Raw genomic sequence first — 20,102 nt, 5'->3', positions numbered from 1 at the left:
TATGCTCCCTACTAAATGGTAAAATCGAAATAAATAAATAAAACAATTAAAAAAATTCTGAAATGCTTTTGGTGCAAACTTGGACAAATGTTCTCAGTGCTTGCAAATTTTTATCCCGAAATAGCATTTTTGGAAGTCATGGTAAAAAAAAACAAAATCGACACTTCAAAAACAAAAATTCTATTTTTGAAATCATTTTGGACTTCTATTTTTGTTTTATCTTCCCATGACTTTCACGAATGTTATTCCAGGATGAAAATGTGCAAGCACCAAGAACATTTGCCAAAGTTTACAAAAAAATCAGATTATTTTGTGTTTTTTTTTCAAAAACAATCAAGTTATTGTTCATCTCGAGCTCAAATGAGCTCGGGAGTAGAAGGGCACTTTCGATACTTGTATCTCTATTTGATGAAAAAACAACGCAACAGCTCCGAATGATGTAGGTTGGCAGCACCACTAACGGCTGCCCTAAAACAAAAGGCAAATGTGGTGGGAACCAATCACATCCACGTCGGTAGATTCTGGCCGCCGCCACTCCACCGGCCATCGTGAACCCCGATGCCCCATCCAGCCCCTTGGCAACCTCCGCTGCGGCCTCCCCGACCCCTCTGAGCTCGCAGCGTGGCCGCCCCGTCTCTCCTGAAGCCCGGTCGTCGTAGTTCGTCGCGGCCACCCATCCCCGTCGAGCTTGCGTCGCCGTCCACACGAGCATTGTGCCGCCGTCCTTGAACTTCCCCGCCACCAGATTCCATCGTCACCGTCACCACCCCCGCCGAGCTTGCGTCAGCATCCATGAACTTGCCCGCCGCCAGATTCCGTTGTTAGCACCTTCGTCCCGCCGAGCTCCCCTCTGCCGCTGGATCCGCCTTCCACCGCCCCTGTTACAAGATTGTCATTTTTCGTGTGGTTTTTAAATTTTAAAGCAAAATAGTCAGACCAGTGTTTGAAGATCTTCTCTCTTGCCCTATAATTATTTTTAGGCCACCAAAATTTTACAACACCTGCTGGATATGCCTTTGCTGGCGCCACACGGACGGTAATTGAACGAACGAAGGGACGAAACAAGCGGCGGTAGAAGGGGGACCGACGAGGCGAAAGCAGGTCGACAGAAAAGAAAGAAAGGGAGAAAGCGATGGAAGCGGTGGAGGAGGAGAGGAAAAGAAGGTTGCCAAACTGCTGTTGCCCTCGACGGGACGGGACCCGTCGAGGACAAGACGCGATTTGCAGCTGACTCATTAGCAAATTGAATCGAATAAAAATTAAAATCGAGCTGACACGAGGCGCGATGCTGCCGATTACTTTTAGTAGCGCCACCACCCTCTCCCTCCCTATCTCGCCCCCGGCCGTAGCAGCCTCTGCCTCATCGTCCTCCTCGCGCTCGCACTCCTTCGCCGTCGGACGGGTTTCCCACCGCCGTCGCCGTCGCCGCGCTTCCTTCAGCGGCTGCCGCTGCTCCTCGTCCTCCTCCCCAGGTACGCCCGCGCTCCAACCTCCCCCTTCTTCTTCTTCTTCATCCCCCCGTTAATTAATTCAACCGAACGGCGCGCTCTCTCTCCCCCCTCCCTCACCGGAAAGTAAAATCGACCTTCCTCTTCCTCTTGGATGGATGGAATCTCAATGCCTCCTCCTCCGTCCGACCCCTCCCTCGCCCCTCTTCTTCCCAGCACTTCCACTTCCCCTCCGCCGTTCCGCCGCAGCGCCAGATCTCGCCGCTCCCGCATCCGTCCATCCATCCTCCTCCGCCACCCACACAGATGCTTGCGAATATGCGCTCTCCTTATTTATGCGCCCCCCCCCCCCCCCCCTTTAGACTTTGACGCGCTTTATTTATGCTCCCCCTTGCGACTTTTTCATACACGAGTATTTATTTATTTATCTACTTGTTACTTAACCATATTTTGTTGGCACGCTTAATACTGGTTGCCGACGTCCTTCACCGCCCTCTCGCCATAGACTAATCCGATATGCAATTTAGTTTAATATATCTGCCGCATTGCACCGCCGAAAATGATCTCCTTCGTCACATAAGAAAAAGAAGAAAACAAAACAGAGTAGTTGGAGCAGGTTCTTGTTTTTTTTTTTCCATTCCAGAGGAGGTTCATGTTTTCAAGTTTATTAGCTTGACCCCGCATAAAAATGCTCCTCCGGTATGCTTTAGTTCTTGGCAATTCATTACTTCGTTTTTTTTCCTCTCGTTCCGATGGGAATCAACAGCGTTTAGCTCATATAGACACTGCCAGCACGGCGCACATGCTCTCTGACCAATGGGGAAGAATCAACGCCTTTTACTACCATGTGATGTGATTCTTTGGGCACGCACCAATACATCAACATTCCTACCATGTGAAAATGTTCCATTTCGACAAATCAGCATGTGTGCCATTCTGTAAAGCACGAGGTGCAGCCGGGAAGTTGTGATTTTGATTTTAGCTTAACTGCATGTGGGTCCTGCAACTGCCTGTTCACGTTGTGTTCATCTGTCTAGCTCGTCAGTGGATAGTAATTTGTTCCTTTTGGGCAGAAATGGAGGCCGGCTCTGGCACGGCTCTGTACCCCGCGCACCGATGCAAAACCATATACCTGGTACCGCACTTCATCAGTTAATCGGCGACAAACCTGTAAGACAAGCGCGAAAAATAAATTGTTCAATCTGATTCACTGTAACCAATGCGTGCAGGTGAGGCATGCCCAGGGTGTTCACAATGTGGAAGGCGAAAAGGATTTTGCAGCGTACAAGTCACATGCGCTGCTTGATGCTCAGCTTACCCCTTTGGGCTGGAGCCAAGTAAGATTACTCGTTTCCTTTCCGTTATCCCCATGCATTTTAATTTTAAACACTGCTGTTAGCATTGTCAGTTCTATGGCCAACTAAGGTGATGCTTTTTGTCAAATATTTAAGGTGAAAATGTGCCTGTGATGTTGACACGAACATTAGAAATGGAAGCACTAATGCTCTCTCTAAAAAAGAAAAGGAAAGCCCTTTTCCCATTCATTCTGCCTTTGTCTTTCACTGCAACAGGATTAGATGGTAGCCTGTATCCCACTATCACGTGTTGTGCTCAGGGTATCAAGCCATCCATGGTACAATATTATCAGGCATTAAGATTTTATATAAAAAATGTGTATATATGACATCAGTCATGATGCTTTAGTGATGGAAGTTTAATTCTATAATTCAAGTGTTCGATACTCAATTCATTCACCTCACATACTGACAAATCCTCATTGATGATCTCCGACCTCTATTTGGATGATGACATCTTCTGTCAAATGCATTTGTGGCAGTTAGCAGTATTATGGCAATGTTCAATACTTTTGTCTATGGTTATTCTGTCAAGCTTTCATAGCTGAAATCCTGGAGAATACCTTTTCCTTACAAATGAAATCTTCACAACTTAGCAGCCATGTTATATCCAAAACCTTTGGTTGTTAGTAGTTCACATGGTTCTTACTGTCACCTTAAAAAAATGAAGTCCCCTGTGTTACCATCATCGTCTGACTAAAGATATCAACCCCAACCGTAGTTGTATCAAAAAGCACAATGACACCACCTTGTTTAGATGACATTCAGATGCCTTTAGTTGATTCCTTTATGGTTGCAATCCAAAATTATTCAAAGTCTTTTGACTGCAGTTGTGTGATTAGTTGACTTTCTTTCTGGCCTTGACACATAATGTTGATTAAAATATCACTCAACTTATTTTTCATGTTGCATCTTCAAGTTCCATGGATGTTGATTTAAACGCATTTGTAGGTTGATACCCTGCGAGAGCATGTGACAAAATCTGGGCTGGCAAAAAAGATTGAGTTGGTTATTGTTTCCCCTCTACTGAGGTATAGTTTTCCTTGACCTTGATCTTTTTGTATGTAATTTCAGTCCTCTGGATCTTCTTCTAAGTTTTTTATGTTCGAGAAATGGTCTTCTCCCAGTGTTGGCATATGCATTAATGTTCTTTCGAGAATGCATCCTCTCAGGCTTTCAGCTACTAGTATAAATTGTAGGACTGCTTAATCCTAGACTAGGTTGATCTTCTAACAATATTTTCCTGAACTGAACGTGTTAATTGTCTTTACAAAAAAAAACATGTTATTTGAAAGGCCTGTAAATTATGTCAGTTAAGCATCTCCATGTACCAGTTATTGCTTGGGCCACGAGTCTATCAATTTTACTTTGGAAAGTTTTTATTATGCACATTCAGTTATTGGTAGTGCATACCAGAACATGACTTCAGTCAGAGAAGCACTCAACTAGAGTCAGAACTGTTCAGCAGTTGCTTCATGGTTAGTAAAATATGCTTTACATGACCCATGTGCATAAAGTCTATAGTACTAAAAAATATCAGTTTGAGCATCTTTTTTTTTCTGAAGGTCACCAGGGGAGGGCGAAGCCCTCCACCTGAATCTTTTTTCTTTTTTCTATTGCATCATACCCCCAGGTTGGGGGAGTTGTTTACACATGTGGGGGGGGGGGGGGGGGGGGGGGGGGGAGGAAGAGAGGTACTGAGAGAGGGAGGGCGGGCACAGGCGGCACACCCTAATACTAAGGCTAATTCTCCTGAGAGAACGCGCGCAGCCACCTATCTGAGCATCTTTTACACCCTTAGTCATTCACCTCATGTCAATAGCTCTCAATCTGTTTATCTATCAGGACTCCTGTGCTAAGGCATGATACAATATGACAGTGCATTGCCGTAGTATGTGATTACTAGTACTAAATGAGCCTCACAGTATTTCATTTCAACTAATCTCACAGGACTATGCAAACTGCAGTAGGGGTCTTTGGTGGTGGGAACTATACTGATGGAGCTAGTGCATCACCATTAATGGTAGAAGGTGCTGGAAACAGTGGACGTCAGCCAATTTCAAGTTTGAACTGCCCACCGTTTCTTGCAGTTGAGGCCTGCAGGGAGCACTTGGTATTTCCCTATCGTTTGTTGCAAAATAAAAATAAAAATCTTGTCATTCAGTGCCTCATTTGTGTTGGTTTGTAGAATAACTTGTTCATCTTTGTTTTGACTTCTAAGTCGAATACCCTCGTTTGAGAAATTTCATGCCTCTATTTGTCTCTGCTTTTTTCGTATCAGTAATGCTCTATTGACAAATATTCTTAATATTTCATTTTGTATTTGATTATAAAATGCAGGGTGTTCATCCCTGTGACAAGAGGAGCAGCGTAACAAAATACCGTACTCTCTTTCCTGCCATTGATTTTTCCTTGGCAAGTACTTACTGTTGCTAATTCACAAGAACATGTCATGAGACAGTATCTCGATGGTGTTTTTAATATATGTGTGCTTGCACTCTTTACAGATAGAGAATGATGAAGATGTTCTTTGGGAACCCGATGTCAGAGAAACAAATGAGTCTGTTGCTCTCAGGGGCATGAAGTTCTTTGACTGGTAATTTTCCTTGCTAAGATTACTTAGTTCTTTTCATTAATGTCTTGAAGATATAAAAACCTGATGCTCTGGTTTTATGAACATGAAACACTAATACCTCAATAAATATTCATCTGCATCCCCTATATCACTTTTGGTTATTTTTTCTGCGTCATTCAAAATAATTTGTTCACCCAAACAAGCAATTTATTGACCACTCCCGACCTGACAGGGTCCCATGTTCCTAGCAAATCATGTTATTTGCCTCACTTTCATGCATGGACTGGAAGGCTTACTATATATGTTACTTTATCCGTGTTAACACTTTCTGCATAATTTAGAGATAAACTGGAACTGGTGATGAAGGATTGTGCCCCCACAAAATGCTTCCTCTGATGCTTGTTTCTCATACACCAGTTTGTTACCACTGAGTGACTTATTTGAGATTAGAAAGTTCTAGGTGCTGGAGATTTATGTGTAGAATGTAGTGGGAAAGACAAACCTCAGATTAGATGACCCTTGAGTCGACCAGGAACTTTATTTTTGGTAGACGGATTAAATTAAACTATTCCTCGGATGTGCTTGCAGGTTATGGACAAGAGAAGAGAAAGAGATTGCTATTGTCAGCCATAGCGGTTTCTTGTATCACACCCTAAACATGTACGGTAAAGAGTGTCATCCAACCATAGCAGAGGAACTGGGCAAGCAGTAAGTAATTTATTCCCCTTGCAACTGAGCAATCAACTCACCATATTCTGCAAACTTAGAGCATCTCCAATAGCAATACCTAAAGTTTGGCTACCCAAATCCATTTTAGGCAGAGGATAGAGAAGATTTGGGTAGCCAACAAAATAAATTCTCCTCTTACAAAGTACCTAAAGTTGGATACCCATATTTTCAAAACCAAATAAAACATAGAGATAACACATAGTTCATCCATAATTAAGCATCAGTTGCACATTAAACATAGCTAAATTGACACTACTACCATCAGAATTAATCACCCCTACCACTACATTGAGACTAAAACTAGCTACATTGCGATTAAAACTAGGTGCCGGAGGGGCCGGCGTCGTCGTCATCGAACATCTCCTCGGTGAGCTCGTCGAGCTCCTCGAACATCTCCTCACACTCAGCGTTGAGGCGGACGATCCGCTCACGCTCGTGACCGATCTTGCACAACTCCTCCAACTCAAAGAACGTGCGGTTCTCGGTTCTCCTTGATGAGAGCTGCCATGAAGGCAACATTGGTGCGCTTGGCCCCAAGTTGTGCCTCGCTCGGGCCTTGCAGTGTTCCTTGTCCTCGGCCCGGGAGACGACCCTAATGGGAGGGAGGTGCGACGGCGGTCGTGGCGACGGTGTCGACGCGGAAAATTGAGCCTCGCCAGGCTCCCGAAGAAGCGAAGCGTCGTGGCGTCGTAGGCGCGCACCGCCTCCTCTATGGTGGCGAACGTGTGAAGCCACACACGTGCCTTCGTGTCCGGGTTATGGATCTCAGCTGAAAATTTACACCATGGCTGAAGCCTCACGCTGCGGTGCTTCGGGGTCCGTGGTGGTGGCTTCAACATGTTTGGTGGCGCAGTGATCGGGGATGGCGGCAGCAACGGCCGAGCTCGAGCTGAAAAATGGTGGTGCTGAGCTCGGCGACAGGCGACAGGGAGTTGTGGGACGGCCGGAATTGTGGGGCCCGGGCGACGAGGGTCGCAGTGGTCGGCCCTGAGCGGTGGGGCCCGGGCAACATGTTTGGTGGCGGGGCGGCGGCTGGGCTCGGGTATAGAACGGAAGTAGCGGTGGCGGTGGCCGGCGCAGTGGCGGCGAAGTTTCACAGGGTGGCCGTTTTTGGTGGTTTGGTTAGCATGGTAGGTTGGTGTCGGTGTACTAAAGTAGGGGTACCCTTAGTACCCCGAACTTGTGCACGGGCAGTCGCAGCGGCCCGCGGCAAGGCCTGCCAAGTCACCGCCAAGAACCTCCGTGGTCCCTTTGAAGACCATTCAAGAACAAAGTACTCAAGACAGACCCCGGCAAGAGGAGCTTGCCGGGAAGAAGTCAAGACCCCGGCAAGAGGAGCTTGCCGGGAAGGCCATCAGAAGCGTCCCAAGGCCCCGGCAAGAGGCGCTTGCCGGGAAGGCCGTCCAAGGCATTCCAAGGAACTTGTCGCGGCGCGCTACGCGCCCCGACAAGGCCCGGTGAGCGACAAGTCCCGGCCGTGGCAAGTCGCTTGCCGCGGCAAGCCCCCACTCCACGCCCGCGCTCCAGCACATCCACCCACGTGTCGCTCCGGGGCCCCTCCCAAGCGCACGTGGCAGGAGCTGTGCAGCTAGGGGCGTGCGGTGGCACGCAGGCGCTGACAAGACAACCATCGTGGCAAGACGGTGGCGTCCCTAGCGGTCCCTTTCGGTGCTGTCTAGGCGACACAGACGGGCATTTAATGCCCTTGTCCCCTGCCGTCAGGGTTAGGTATGATAACACTGTAGCCAGCTAGCTGTGCCTACTACAGCACCTAGTTGTGCCTACCCACGGCACCCTTTTCCACTTTTTGCCCCTCCGTTGCCCTATGTCGGTAACCCCTTGAGCATATAAAAGGAGGCCCGGGGCAACGTAGAGAGGGGTTCAGCAATTCCACACACCCACGCTCGATCTCGCTCCCGAGCTAGAAATCAATACCAATCCACAAAGCAGGAGTAGGGTTTTACGCATCCGTGCGGCCCGAACCTGGGTAAATCGCTCGCGTGCTTCGCCTCGATTTACTCCTCGCACGACCAACCGCCCGCGTGCTTCGCCTCGATCTGCTCTTTGCGGAACCTCCGCCCCCCGCCGAACCAAAAGGGACCTGTCGCGCGGTCCCATAGGTGCCGTGGATCAGAAACCCTGCATCTCTGGCGCGCCAGGTAGGGGGCGTCGAAGTTGTGTGAATCAGATCCAGCGTTCTTGCGGGCTAGATCTTCATCTTCTTCATCGATCTTCGCCATCTTCGTCAACATGCCATCGAAGAAGAAAGTTTCGGAGGCAGCTGCTCCGTCCGCGCCGAGCCACCCACCGCCGGAGCAAACGGATGGTGGGGCAGGCGCCGGCGGAAGGGCACGCATCGACGAGGGAACTCACGGTGCTGCCAGGTCCCAGGGCAAGGCTGCGCTGCCCATCGGCGGCGTGGCCGGCTCCCACAACGACCGGGCGCACTCCAAGACCTCGGCGTCCGTGCATGCACCGCGCCCATCTCAGGAGGTGCGGGATGGGCAGCGTCATGGTGCTCACGGTGCCATGCGCTCGCTGGATCCGGATCGAGCTGGTGGATCTCGGAGCGCCCAGGGCCGCCATGCACGTCAGCACACCCAGAACAGATAAGTTGCCAAAGCCTGAGCAACCAGATCTCTAATTTTTGAGCTATCTCCCCTGGATCGGCTCACTTTGTATGAGAAGCCTGTGCGCGGAGGAGCCAACTCGTAGCTGGCTGCGCACTTGCGTTGTTTCGAGCTCGCTCAACAACATTAGGTAAGCCGCGACCAGTTGCTACACTAGCCGCGCCCTTGCGTTGTTTCGAGCCTGCTCAACAACGTAAGTTAGCTGCGGCTAGTTGCTACACTAGCCGCGCCCTTACTTTGCTTCGAGCCCCGCTCAGCAACTTAAGTGAGCTGCAGCTAGCTGCGACAAGGTTTCTTGCCGGTAGCGGCACCGCCAACAGCCTGCTGATGTTCCGCACTCAGCGCTCACGGCCCTGGTGCCTGCGCCGGCAAGTTCCCTAAAAGCGTGGGGTAAAAACATGCAAAGTTGACGCCGAAATGGGAAGGCCCTTACCGGGTGAAACGAGTCACAAGGCCTGGCGCTGTCCGCTTTGAGACCGAAGATGGCATCCCAGTGAGCAATTCCTGAAGCATCGAGCATCTTCGTAAGTTTTACCCGTAAGGCGCGGTTGTCGGAACCCGTTCCGGCAACCACCTCTTGTACAAAGTTTTGCCGCTGTTGCATGTAATCCTTTGTACGAGGCCGGGCGCAGATCCCGTGCGCAGCGAAGCTCGCGTGCTCCGCGCATTTTGTCGATTTTATGCTTTCTATTTTCTGGCATATATGATCTGACATTTGTGCAGCACCAGCCCCGCGGTAAGCGATAACGAGCCGCAAGGCTCTATATCTTTATTTTCTCTTCTTTCTTTTCTTCCTTCTTCCAAGGAAAGAAAGAATCCCTCGCCCACAAGTTTGCCGGGGGGGAAGGGAGAAGAAAAGGGTATGGACCAGGCGTCGTTCAAGAATTTCGTCTTGCCGGGAAGCAAACGACAGAAAAGCTAAGTTGCCAAAGTCTGAGCAGCCAAATTTTTTAAATTCCAAGTTATCTTCCTTGAACGACTGCACTTTGTATGGAAAACCTGTGCGCGGAGGAGCCAACTCGTAGCTGGCTGCGCCCTTGCGTTGTTTCGAGCTCGCTCAACAACATTAGGTGAGCTGCGGCTAGTTGCTACACTAGCCGCGCCCTTGCATTGTTTTGAGCCTGCTCAACAACGTATGCGGCTAGTTGCTACACTAGCCGCGCCCTTACTTTGCTTCGAGCCCCGCTCAGCAACTTAAGTGAGCTGCAGCTAGCTGCGACAAGGTTTCTTGCCGGTAGCGGCACCGCCAGTTCCGCGCTCAGCGCTCGCGGTCTGGATGCCTGCACTGGCAAGTTCCCTAAAAGCGTAGGGCAAAAACATACAAAGGGAGGAATCAAGTAAAGGGAATAACATTGCAATGACTACCTAGAAGAAAGTTATATTACAAAACAGCTTGTCGCAGCTCTAATAAATGTTTTCTATGACATAGTTAGCAGCGACAAGGAAAGAAGGAAGCCGGCGGCCTAGTCGACGCGGTCGCCCTCGACCCTCTTGATCCCGCTCACCTTGTCCACAATGGGTGCGACAAGGGCCTTGAGCTCTTCCTGGTCGATATCAGGCGGCAAGGATCTGAGGACGTTGTGGAGGCGGAGGCCTGGATTGCGGAAGGCCACCTTCATCAACACCTTCTGAAGGGCTCCCGCACAGATCTCGCGCGACTCGTCGGCCAGTCGCTTCGGGATCCCATCCCGGAGCCGCTGGAGCGCCGTCGCCACGCCTTGGAAGAACATAGTGAGCTTGGCGCTAGGTTGGAGGTTCTCGTCGGAAGAGTACCCGAAGTCCTCCACCCCAGCTGCGCCAGCTCCTTATCGATGTCCCCGGCGGCGTTCACAAGGCTCTCCGTCCAGTGCTCCACCGTATCCCTAAAGGCGTTTTGGGTGGTGGCAGCACTCTCCAGCAACGCCTTGTCGGCATCGATCTCCTTCTTCAGGGCCGCCTCCCGCTCCTTGGCGCCGTCCAGCGCCTTGGTCAAGGCGACCAGCCTCGACTCGAGGGCGGCGTTGGAGTCCTTGGCGGCGCTGAGCTCTTCGCCATATGCTTTGCGGTCGGCCTCCAGCTGCACCGCCTTCATCTCCAGCACCTTTTTGGCGGCCTCGGCAGCGGCGGCAGCGTCCTCCGCTTGCTTGAGGGCTCCGCCAAGCTTCTCCTCGCGCGCGGCAAGTTCCTCCTCGTGAGCGTCGAGGTGGACCTTCCGCTGCGCCTGCTCACCCTCTTCCGCGGCTAGCTTCACGGCGGCCAGTCGCTGCAGCTCTTCGGCTTCGGCCTTCTCGAGGAGAAAGGCCTTCTTCGCTTCAGCGAGCTGCTCCCGCTCCTCCGCCAGGGATCGGAGAGCTTCTCGGTGAAAACCCCCGAGCTCGTCTGCGCGCTTCTCAATATCTGATCCCGCCTTCGCGACAAGCGCCTCGCGGGACTCCAGCTTGGCTTGTCGCGCGCGGTAGAGCGACATCAACCTGCGCAGCAGCCGCTCCTCTTCGGGCTCGTTGCTGCTGCTGCTCGGCGCGTCGACCAGCTTCAGACCCGCGGAGGCAAGCACTTCCCCGTCGAAGACCTCCCCCTCGACCGGCGCCCTGGAGCTTGACGCCCAGGGGAGGTTGATGAAGGCGCCTTCGCCGGCCTTCAAGTAAGCGCCCGGTTGGGGCTCCTCGGTACTTGGCGCTGCGGCTTCGGCGGATGGATCGGCGGTCGGCGTAGCGCCTGGCGCTCCTGCGGCCCCAGGGCCGTCAGTACGATCGCCAGATTCCTCGCCAGTTGCTGCGGCACCAGCCTTGGCGGCCTCGGCGCCGGCGGCGTCTCCAGCACCGGCAGCTTCGTCGGCGGCGACCTCTGTCTCCATCTGCTCCGCAGCGGATGGATCTGACGGCCGGCAAAGGGGGGAAGAGTCAAGCAAAATCCAGCCAGAAACTCAAGAAGATCAGAAGAAGAAGAACCCAAGGGAAGTTTTGAAGCAAGAAGATTACCTGCGCTGGGCTCGGTGGCCATGGTCTCTGCCGCTGGGGGGATGCTGGTGCCGTCCCTTGGCGGAGAGCTTCCCCTTGCCGGAGAGCCACCCCCTGCCGGAGAATCTCTTGCCGGAGAATTTTCCCTGGGCGGCGTAGTTGAAGCAGATGGCATGCCGGGGGCTGTCTCCGGACGCTCCTGGTGAGGCTGCTCCGCTCCTACACAAGGCAACAAACAGATATCAGCAAAGATAAGTACCCATTCGCGCCTCACCGCGGCAAGTAGTTCACACACTTACGCTGGGGGCTGCCATGGAGGAAAGTCGCCAGGTCCGGCAAGGTTGTCTCGGGCGCGCCACCTGTTGTCGCAGTGGGCACGTCCTCGATGATGACCACCGGGGCCTTAGCTCTCTTTGCCGCTCTCTGGGCCAGAGTCCTAAAAAGGAGCAGGTTCAGGGAAAAGCAATTGAGAAACAAGAACAATAGCAAAAACCGAAGAAATGTGAGTGCAGCAAGAGAAGCTTACTCTTCTTCATCCTCCTCGTCGGAGCTCAGCGCGGAGAAGTCGAAGCCCGGCGCGCTCCCAGAGCGAGGAGGCGGAGGAGAAGCTTCCCTTGGCCGCTTAGCGGGAGCAGTGGTGGCGGTCTGAGAAGACCCCGCTCCGGCTGTCGGCGCGGCACGGGAAGCAGCAGGGACCGAAGCGGCGGTCCGGCTAGACCCCGCTCCAGTTGCCGTCGTAGCATGAGGCGCTCCCGCGGCAACGGTGTTTGCCGCGGTCGAGCGCGTCACGCGGCGTGGCGACTGTTGACCCGCTTGCCGCTCCGCCTCGTCGCCAACCTTGCGGAGACGCCTTCTGGGCGGCGTTGGGGGCTCTGCTTCTGGTGGGCTGTCCGGAGGCAAGGAGGAAGAGGAGTCGATTTGCCGCAAGCTGCCCGTGTCTTTGGCAGGCTCGCCCGGATCGGCGTCTTGCCCGGCAAGCCCCTCCTTGCCGGCAGGCTCCCCTTGCTCGCCACAGCTCGCCACTTCTGCCGCGTCTGCTTCCGCGGTGGTGAACCCAAACTCGCCCGCGGCCGCGGCTTCCGCCGCCTCCTCCAGCCTGGTGGCGATGCACGCCATCTCCGCGTCGGTGGTGTCGCGGGTAAGGCCGTCCTTCTCGTCGGGGCGGACTGCCACTTCCACCAAGTTGTCGAAGAAGTGCTGCACGACCTCGTCGGCAGGCTCCTACCAAGTTGGCACAATCCCGTGCGAGTCGCATTCCGGCATCATTGCACGGATGCGGTCGAGCGCGGAGTTGTTGCACAAAGGCACGACGCCCCCCGGCAACCTAAACACCTCGGGATGCTGGGGGTCATATCTGAACAGCTCCTGCAGCATCGCATGGAGCTCCAGAACTGTGAGGTTGAAGTTGAGGCCCGGCCGCAACCTCATAATGTCTGCCGCGTTCTTGAACTCCCAAGTTGGCCTCCCCCGCTCTTGCAGGGGGGCGATGTGGCGGCAGAGGAAGTCTGCGCAACCGCGCCGACAGTGAGCCCGGCATTCCGGAGGCGCAGGATCCTGGTGACGGCGATCCCCAGCTGTCGTCCTCCGGGGCCAAGACGCTCCAGTCGTCGCCGCGCGCCACCGGGGTTTGGCGTCGGGCGGTGAAAGGCTGCGGACTCTCCTCGACAATCCAGCACCAATCAGCCCTCCACTCCTCCCACTTGCCGCGGAACTCTCCCTCCAGATAGGTCTCCTTCTTGCCGGTCCTCGAGGTCCAGGCGATTCCGCCGGATAGAGGCTCTCCCCTCTCTACTCGAGGAGTGAAGAAATGGCTGAAGAGGGCTACGTTGGGAAGAACTCCGACAAAGTTTTCGCACAGATGCGCGAAAACTGCCATTGTCAGAACGGCATTGGGGGTGAAGTCGAGGAGGTGGAATCCATAGGTGTTCATGACATCGCAGAAGAAATCAGAGAAAGGCGGGCAGAGCCCGCAGTGGAAGAACAATGCGAAGAAGTCGGAGCCTCCTTGCAAGCAGCGGCGGGGAGTACCTTTGTGCGCGGATGCGCGCGCGTCTCCGCCGACCAGAACAAAGAGTAGTCCTCCCACAGCTCTTTCGCGCCGAGCCTGGGGGGGAAAACAGCCCGCGTCTTCCGCAGCGCCGCGAGCCGATGCGCCTCGGTCGTCTTCACGGTCTTCCCCCTGTCGGCTTTCGGAGCCATGGCGGAAGCAGTGGAGGGGGTCGACGGCGTTGGTGGTGCTGGCGGCGGTGGGGGGCGAAGCGCTGCCCTCTCTTTCTCTCTGCTTTGTGGAGGCGAGGGAGCGGCGGAGATTTCTGAGATTGGGAACGGCAACGGGCGAATGGCCCGACTGCCCCTGTTTCCCCTGCTTATAAGGGGGGAGGGGGGGCGGACGTTCCACATTTTGAGAAAAGGAACCCCCACGACCTCTCCCACGACGCCGCATTCAACGCGTGCCGTTCGGGGGAGGGCGCGGGGAAGCGGAGGAAGATTCGGCGTAGCCTAGGCCGCGTGTGCCCGTGCACTGTTTTGGGCCTGGCCCAACAGCGCTCGGCACCGTGTCTGGCCCAAGCCCGGGGGCTCCCGTCGGTGTACTAAAGTAGGGGTACCCTTAGTACCCCGAACTTGTGCACGGGCAGTCGCAGCGTCCCGCGGCAAGGCCTGCCAGGCCACCGCCAAGAACCTCCGTGGTCCCTTTGAAGACCATTCAAGAACAAAGTACTCAAGACAAGACCCCGGCAAGAGGAGCTTGCCGGGAAGGCCATCAGAAGCGTCCCAAGGCCCCGGCAAGAGGCGCTTGCCGGGAAGGCCGTCCAAGGCATTCCAAGGAATTTGCCGCGGCGCGCTACGCGCCCCGACAAGGCCCGGTGAGCGACAAGCTCCCGGAAGCGACAAGTCGACGGCCGCGGCAAGGCGCTTGCCGCGGCAAGCCCCCACTCCACGCCCGCGCTCCAGCACATCCACCCACGTGTCGCTCCGGGGCCCCTCCCAAGCGCACGTGGCAGGAGGCTGTGCAGCTAGGGGCGTGCGGTGGCACGCAGGCGCTGACAAGACAACCATCGTGGCAAGACGGTGGCGTCCCTAGCGGTCCCTTTTCGGTGCTGTCTAGGCGACACAGACGGGCATTTAATGCCCTTGTCCCCTGCCGTCAGGGTTAGGTATGATAACACTGTAGCCGCTAGCTGTGCCTACTACAGCACCTAGCTGTGCCTACCCACGGCACCCTTTTCCACTTTTGCCCTCCGTTGCCCTATGTCGGTAACCCCTTGAGCATATAAAAGGAGGCCCGGGGCAACGTAGAGAGGGGTTCAGCAATTCCACACACTCACGCTCGATCTCGCTCCCGAGCTAGAAATCAATACCAATCCACAAAGCAGGAGTAGGGTTTTACGCATCCGTGCGGCCCGAACCTGGGTAAATCGCTCGCGTGCTTCGCCTCGATTTACTCCTCGCACGACCAACCGCCCGCGTGCTTCGCCTCGATCTGCTCTTTGCGCGAACCTCCGCCCCCCGCCGAACCAAAAGGGACCCGGTCCGCCGGTCCCATAGGTGCCCGTGGATCAGAAACCCCGGCATCTCCAGCGCCTTGGTCAAAGCGACCAGCCTCGACTAGAGGGCGGCGTTGGAGTCCTTGGCGGCGCTGAGCTCTTCGCCATATGCTTTGCGGTCAGCCTCCAGCTGCACCACCTTCATCTCCAGCACCTTTTTGGCGGCCTCGGCAGCGGCGGCAGCATCCTCCGCTTGCTTGAGGGCTCCGCCCAGCTTCTCCTCGCGCGCGGCAAGCTCCTCCTTGTGAGCGTTGAGGTTGACCTTCCGCTGCGCCTGCTCGCCCTCTTCCGCGGCTAGCTTCACGGCGGCCAGTCGCTGCAGCTCTTCGGCTTCGGCCTTCTCGAGGAGAAAGGCCTTCTTCGCTTCAGCGAGCTGCACCCGCTCCTCCGCCAGGGATCGGAGAGCTTCCCGGTGGAAACCCCTGAGCTCGTCTGCGCGCTTCTCAATGTCTGCTCCCGCCTTCGCGACAAGCGCCTCGCGGGACTCCAGCTTGGCTTGTCGCGCGCGGTAGAGCGACATCAACCTGCGCAGCGGCCGCTCCTCTTCGGGCTCGTTGCTGCTGCTGCTCAGCGCGTCGACCAGCTTCAGTCCCGCGGAGGCGAGCACTTCCCCGTCGAAGACCTCCCCCTCGGCCGGCGCTCTGGAGCTTGATGCCCATGGGAGGTTGATGAAGATGCCTTCACCGGCTTTCAAGTAAACGCCTGGCTGGGGCTCCTCGACGCTTGGCGCTGCGACCTCGGCGGACGGGTCGGCGGTCGGTGCAGCGCCTGGCGCTCCTGCGGCCTCTGGGCCGTCAGTACGATCGCCAGATCCCTCGCCAGCCGCCGCGGCGCCAGCCTTGCCGGCCTCGGCGCTGGCGGCGTCGCCACCACCGGCTGCGTCCTCAGCGGCGACCTCGGTCTCCATCCGCTCCGCAGCGGATGGGTCTGATGGCCGGTAAAAGGGGGAAGGGGGCGGACGTTCCGCATTTCGAGAGAAGGAACCCCCACGACCTCCCCCACGATGCCGCACTCAACGCATGTCGTCGGGGGGGAGGGCGCGGGGAACGGAGGAAGATCGCGTAAGCCTAGGCCGCGCGTGCTCGTGCACTGTTTTGGGCCTGGCCCAACAGCGCTCGGCACCGTGTCTGGCCCAGGCCCGGGGCTCCTGTCGGTGTACTAAGTAGGGGTACCCCTTGTACCCCGAACTCGTGCACGGGCAGTCGCAGCGTCCCGCGGCAAGGCCTGCCAGGTCACCGCCAAGATCCTTCGTGGTCCCTCTGAAGACCATTCAAGAACAAAGTACTCAAGACAAGACCCCGGCAAGAGGAGCTTGCCGGGAAGAAGTCAAGACCCCGGCAAGAGGAGCTTGCCGGGAAGGCCATCAGAAGCGTCCCAAGGCCCCGGCAAGAGGCGCTTGCCGGGAAGGCCGTCCAAGGCATTCCAAGGAACTTGCCGCGGCGCGCTACGCGCCCCGACAAGGCCCGGTGAGCGACAAGCTCCCGGAAGCGACAAGTCGACGGCCGCGGCAAGCCCCCACTCCACGCCCGCGCTCCAGCACATCCACCCACGTGTCGCTCCGGGGCCCCTCCCAAGCGCACGTGGCAGGAGGCTGTGCAGCTAGGGGCGTGCGGTGGCACGCAGGCGCTGACAAGACAACCATCGTGGCAAGACGGTGGCGTCCCTAGCGGTCCCTTTCGGTGCTGTCTAGGCGACACAGACGGGCATTAAGGCATTTAATGCCCTTGTCCCCTGCCGTCAGGGTTAGGTATGATAACACTGTAGCCGCTAGCTGTGCCTACTACAGCACCTAGTTGTGCCTACCCACGGCACCCTTTTCCACTTTTGCCCTCCGTTGCCCTATGTCGGTAACCCCTTGAGCATATAAAAGGAGGCCCGGGGCAACGTAGAGAGGGGTTCAGAAATTCCACACACTCACGCTCGATCTCGCTCCCGAGCTAGAAATCAATACCAATCCACAAAGCAGGAGTAGGGTTTTACGCATCCGTGCGGCCCGAACCTGGGTAAATCACTCGCGTGCTTCGCCTTGATTTACTCCTCGCACGACCAACCGCCCGCGTGCTTCGCCTCGATCTGCTCTTTGCGCAACCTCCGCCCCCCGCCGAACCAAAAGGGATCCGGTCCGCCGGTTCCATAGGTGCCCGTGGATCAGAAACCCCGGCAGTTGGGCCTAAATATGGGTCCTTGGTAACAAATTTTTGGTGGCAACCCAATTTTTTTTGATCCCCATGCACATATAGGTATGTTGTTCGAGCCATTTTTTGGGGCAAAAAACCCCCCGAAATTTCTGTTTTTAGGTCTTGGGGTAAAATTTAGCTATGCCGGGAGAGCACAATATTTGCCGGATGTAACCATTGGAACTTCAAACCATAGAAAGTATACGCAAATTGCAATCTCAGTATGATGATTCTTGTGCTAGACCCTAAAATCTTCAACAGTTAAATGCTGAGCATGTTTCTAACTTTTGACTTGGTTATATACAGCTTTGCCAACTGTGAGCTCCGGTCGATGGTCTTGGTCGACAGAAGGTCAGTTCTTGTTTTGCCTCAGTGGTTACGTTGCAGTTGACGCTTTGCTTTTTTATAACGTGGATTTGCCTTGCAACGCTCGCTGCAGTAACCTTGGATCGGATACCTCTAAATACAACTTCGCTGGGAAGGTACCGACCGGGCTTGATATGCCCAGCGATGTCGCAGACGAGAAGCAGGCTGAAGAAGCTAGCAAGAACTGAGGCTATCGAGCACATGGATGTCTTTGATTCTTTTATCAAACCTTGGTTCTGGCTCACAGTGAACTGAGAATAGATAAGCGACATCTAAGGATAGGACATGCCGTCTGTTGTTCCGGTGTACGATGGGCACGATTGGTTATGTTTATCTGATTTGTTGTTTCAACAGATACCCAAATTCATGGGAAATAAGGACTCAAACGCATTCCCTTCTTTTTGAGAACGAAGACAATACATTGGACCTTAAATAGCATGTTAATAATAGGTAAAATAACATCACATTTAGATTCTAGGCATTTTTTAATCAAATTTCATATATAACATGTTAAATTGGAGTCAGGGTTTCAAAGATAGGGACATATTTTAAATGCATTTGATATAGACAGTGGGCTGATTAACCCAAATACGGAGTATTATGGGTTTTTTTTGCAAATAGCAAAACATTTTTCTGGACTCAAAAACTGAACGCAGGTTAATTTTAAGAAACAGCAGGAGATTTTCTGCAAAAGAAAAATGAAACATTGCTTTCTGCAAAAAACAGAAGTGACGGACTTTCTCTCTTTATTAGTAGGTGTATACTTACAAGTTATAACGGCTATAAATATGTAAAAAAAATTGTTCTTTGCATATAATTTCAGCATGAATTTCAAAATTGCATTCAAGAGTTGTGCTCAGATTTTAAATTCATATACGTTTTTTTAAACCCAAACGCTACGTGACATAAAAAACAGAACACGCAGCCCCTCTACTTGCTTGTTGGGACAGAAAAACAGGTAGCTCGTCACATAAAAAAAAGGCCCAGCTAACTCATGAATAAGGAGCCTAGAATAGCTAAATTCACTCCTCCTAATATCTGCACGGGTTCTGTCCCTGAGGCTGCGATTTCACTAATTGTAAATGATTCTACGATCGATCCTGATGAATGAATGAATGAGGTGTTGATTGTAAATTGTAAAAAGAAGAAGAAGTTCCAATGTGGGAATATGGTTTAATCGGCCTGCTCCAACGGTCCAACCCGTTCGACATAAGAGCAACTGCAACCGGTAACTTTAGTTTTGGCTCCTAAACATTTAACCAAAAAGGGTTTTCCCCCGCTTTATATTATAAAGCAAACATCACCGAGTATATCCGAAATACCGAACAATGCACACATCGCACACACCCAAGACAAGATACAAAGGTGCCAGGCACCGACACACCACCCCACCGACTACCAATAGAGAGGTGAACCGGACCAAAACGAAGCCAGGCCTCCAAAGCGGCGCCTCCAAGAAGGATACGACCATGGATAGCCGCCACCGCCCGATCAGCGAAGATCAGGTTTTCACCCGGAGCAAGACGACAAGAGTGGAAATGCCGCGACGGAGCCTTCAGGAAGGGTACGGCGGCAAAGGCCACTGCCACCGTCGGCCAGTCAAAGTACTGGACAGGTGGTGTACCCCGGCACTCACACCCCACCGTTGAACCTGAACTCTGCCAACCACCCGCAACCACGCCACCCACGCGGCCATGATTGCCTGCCCGCACCTGAGACGCACGCTCCGCCCATGAACGTCGCGCCTCCCGCCGCCAGAGCCGCCGCCCTGCAACCAGACAACCCCAAGACCTACACAAAGGCCCCAGCTTTGGACCAACCGATGGCCCTCGACCGACGGAACCACCCACAGACACTCCGCTGGTAAACCTGCGCCAACCCGCCCGCGGCTGAGGAGAGGGGGAGAAAGGGGAGCGGACGAATCCGGACCGGCAAACCGTGCCGGCGACGGGTGACGCGACCGCATCGAGGCCACCCATCCCTCCAACCAAGCTCCCCGCCGAACAAGGGGAAAGGGGAAGAAGGAGGAGCAGACGCATCCGGACCGGGAAACCGTGCCGGCGACAGGTGGCGCGACCGCATCGAGGCCACCTATCCCTCCTACCAAGCTCCCCTGCGAGCACCCCCATGTCGCCCGACCATGGTAGCCGACACACATCTCCGCGAGGCCATCGGCAACCGCGAGCCTGCCGACGAGGGAGACCAAACCGACCCGCAGCTGCAGCCATGAGAGCTCACCGGAGATGTCTCCTCGCGCTGTCCGCCGACGTCCGAACGCCCGACCAGGAAGAATCGGACGCGGACTCGACCAACACGCCCCGCCAGCCACCACCACTGCGCC

At 54.4% G+C, this 20,102-nt stretch overlaps 1 protein-coding gene across 1 annotated transcript; it reads left to right on the top strand.

Annotated features, from left to right (window-relative positions):
- The first annotated feature begins 1,170 nt into the window (after positions 1-1,170).
- Positions 1,171-18,194, top strand: LOC125535193 (phosphoglycerate mutase-like protein 1). Its single transcript, XM_048698236.1, has 10 exons — positions 1,171-1,472; positions 2,522-2,583; positions 2,678-2,785; positions 3,755-3,834; positions 4,754-4,916; positions 5,144-5,218; positions 5,311-5,399; positions 5,967-6,086; positions 17,702-17,746; positions 17,835-18,194. Exons 1-10 carry the CDS (start codon positions 1,286-1,288, stop codon positions 17,947-17,949), a joined length of 1,044 nt encoding a protein of 347 aa, XP_048554193.1. The 5' UTR covers positions 1,171-1,285; the 3' UTR covers positions 17,950-18,194.
- The last annotated feature ends 1,908 nt before the right edge of the window (positions 18,195-20,102 follow it).

The sequence above is a fragment of the Triticum urartu genome, chromosome 2 (genome assembly GCF_003073215.2).
Source record: "Triticum urartu cultivar G1812 chromosome 2, Tu2.1, whole genome shotgun sequence".
Lineage (NCBI taxonomy): Eukaryota > Viridiplantae > Streptophyta > Magnoliopsida > Poales > Poaceae > Triticum > Triticum urartu.
This window is presented reverse-complemented; position numbering and strand designations above follow the sequence as displayed.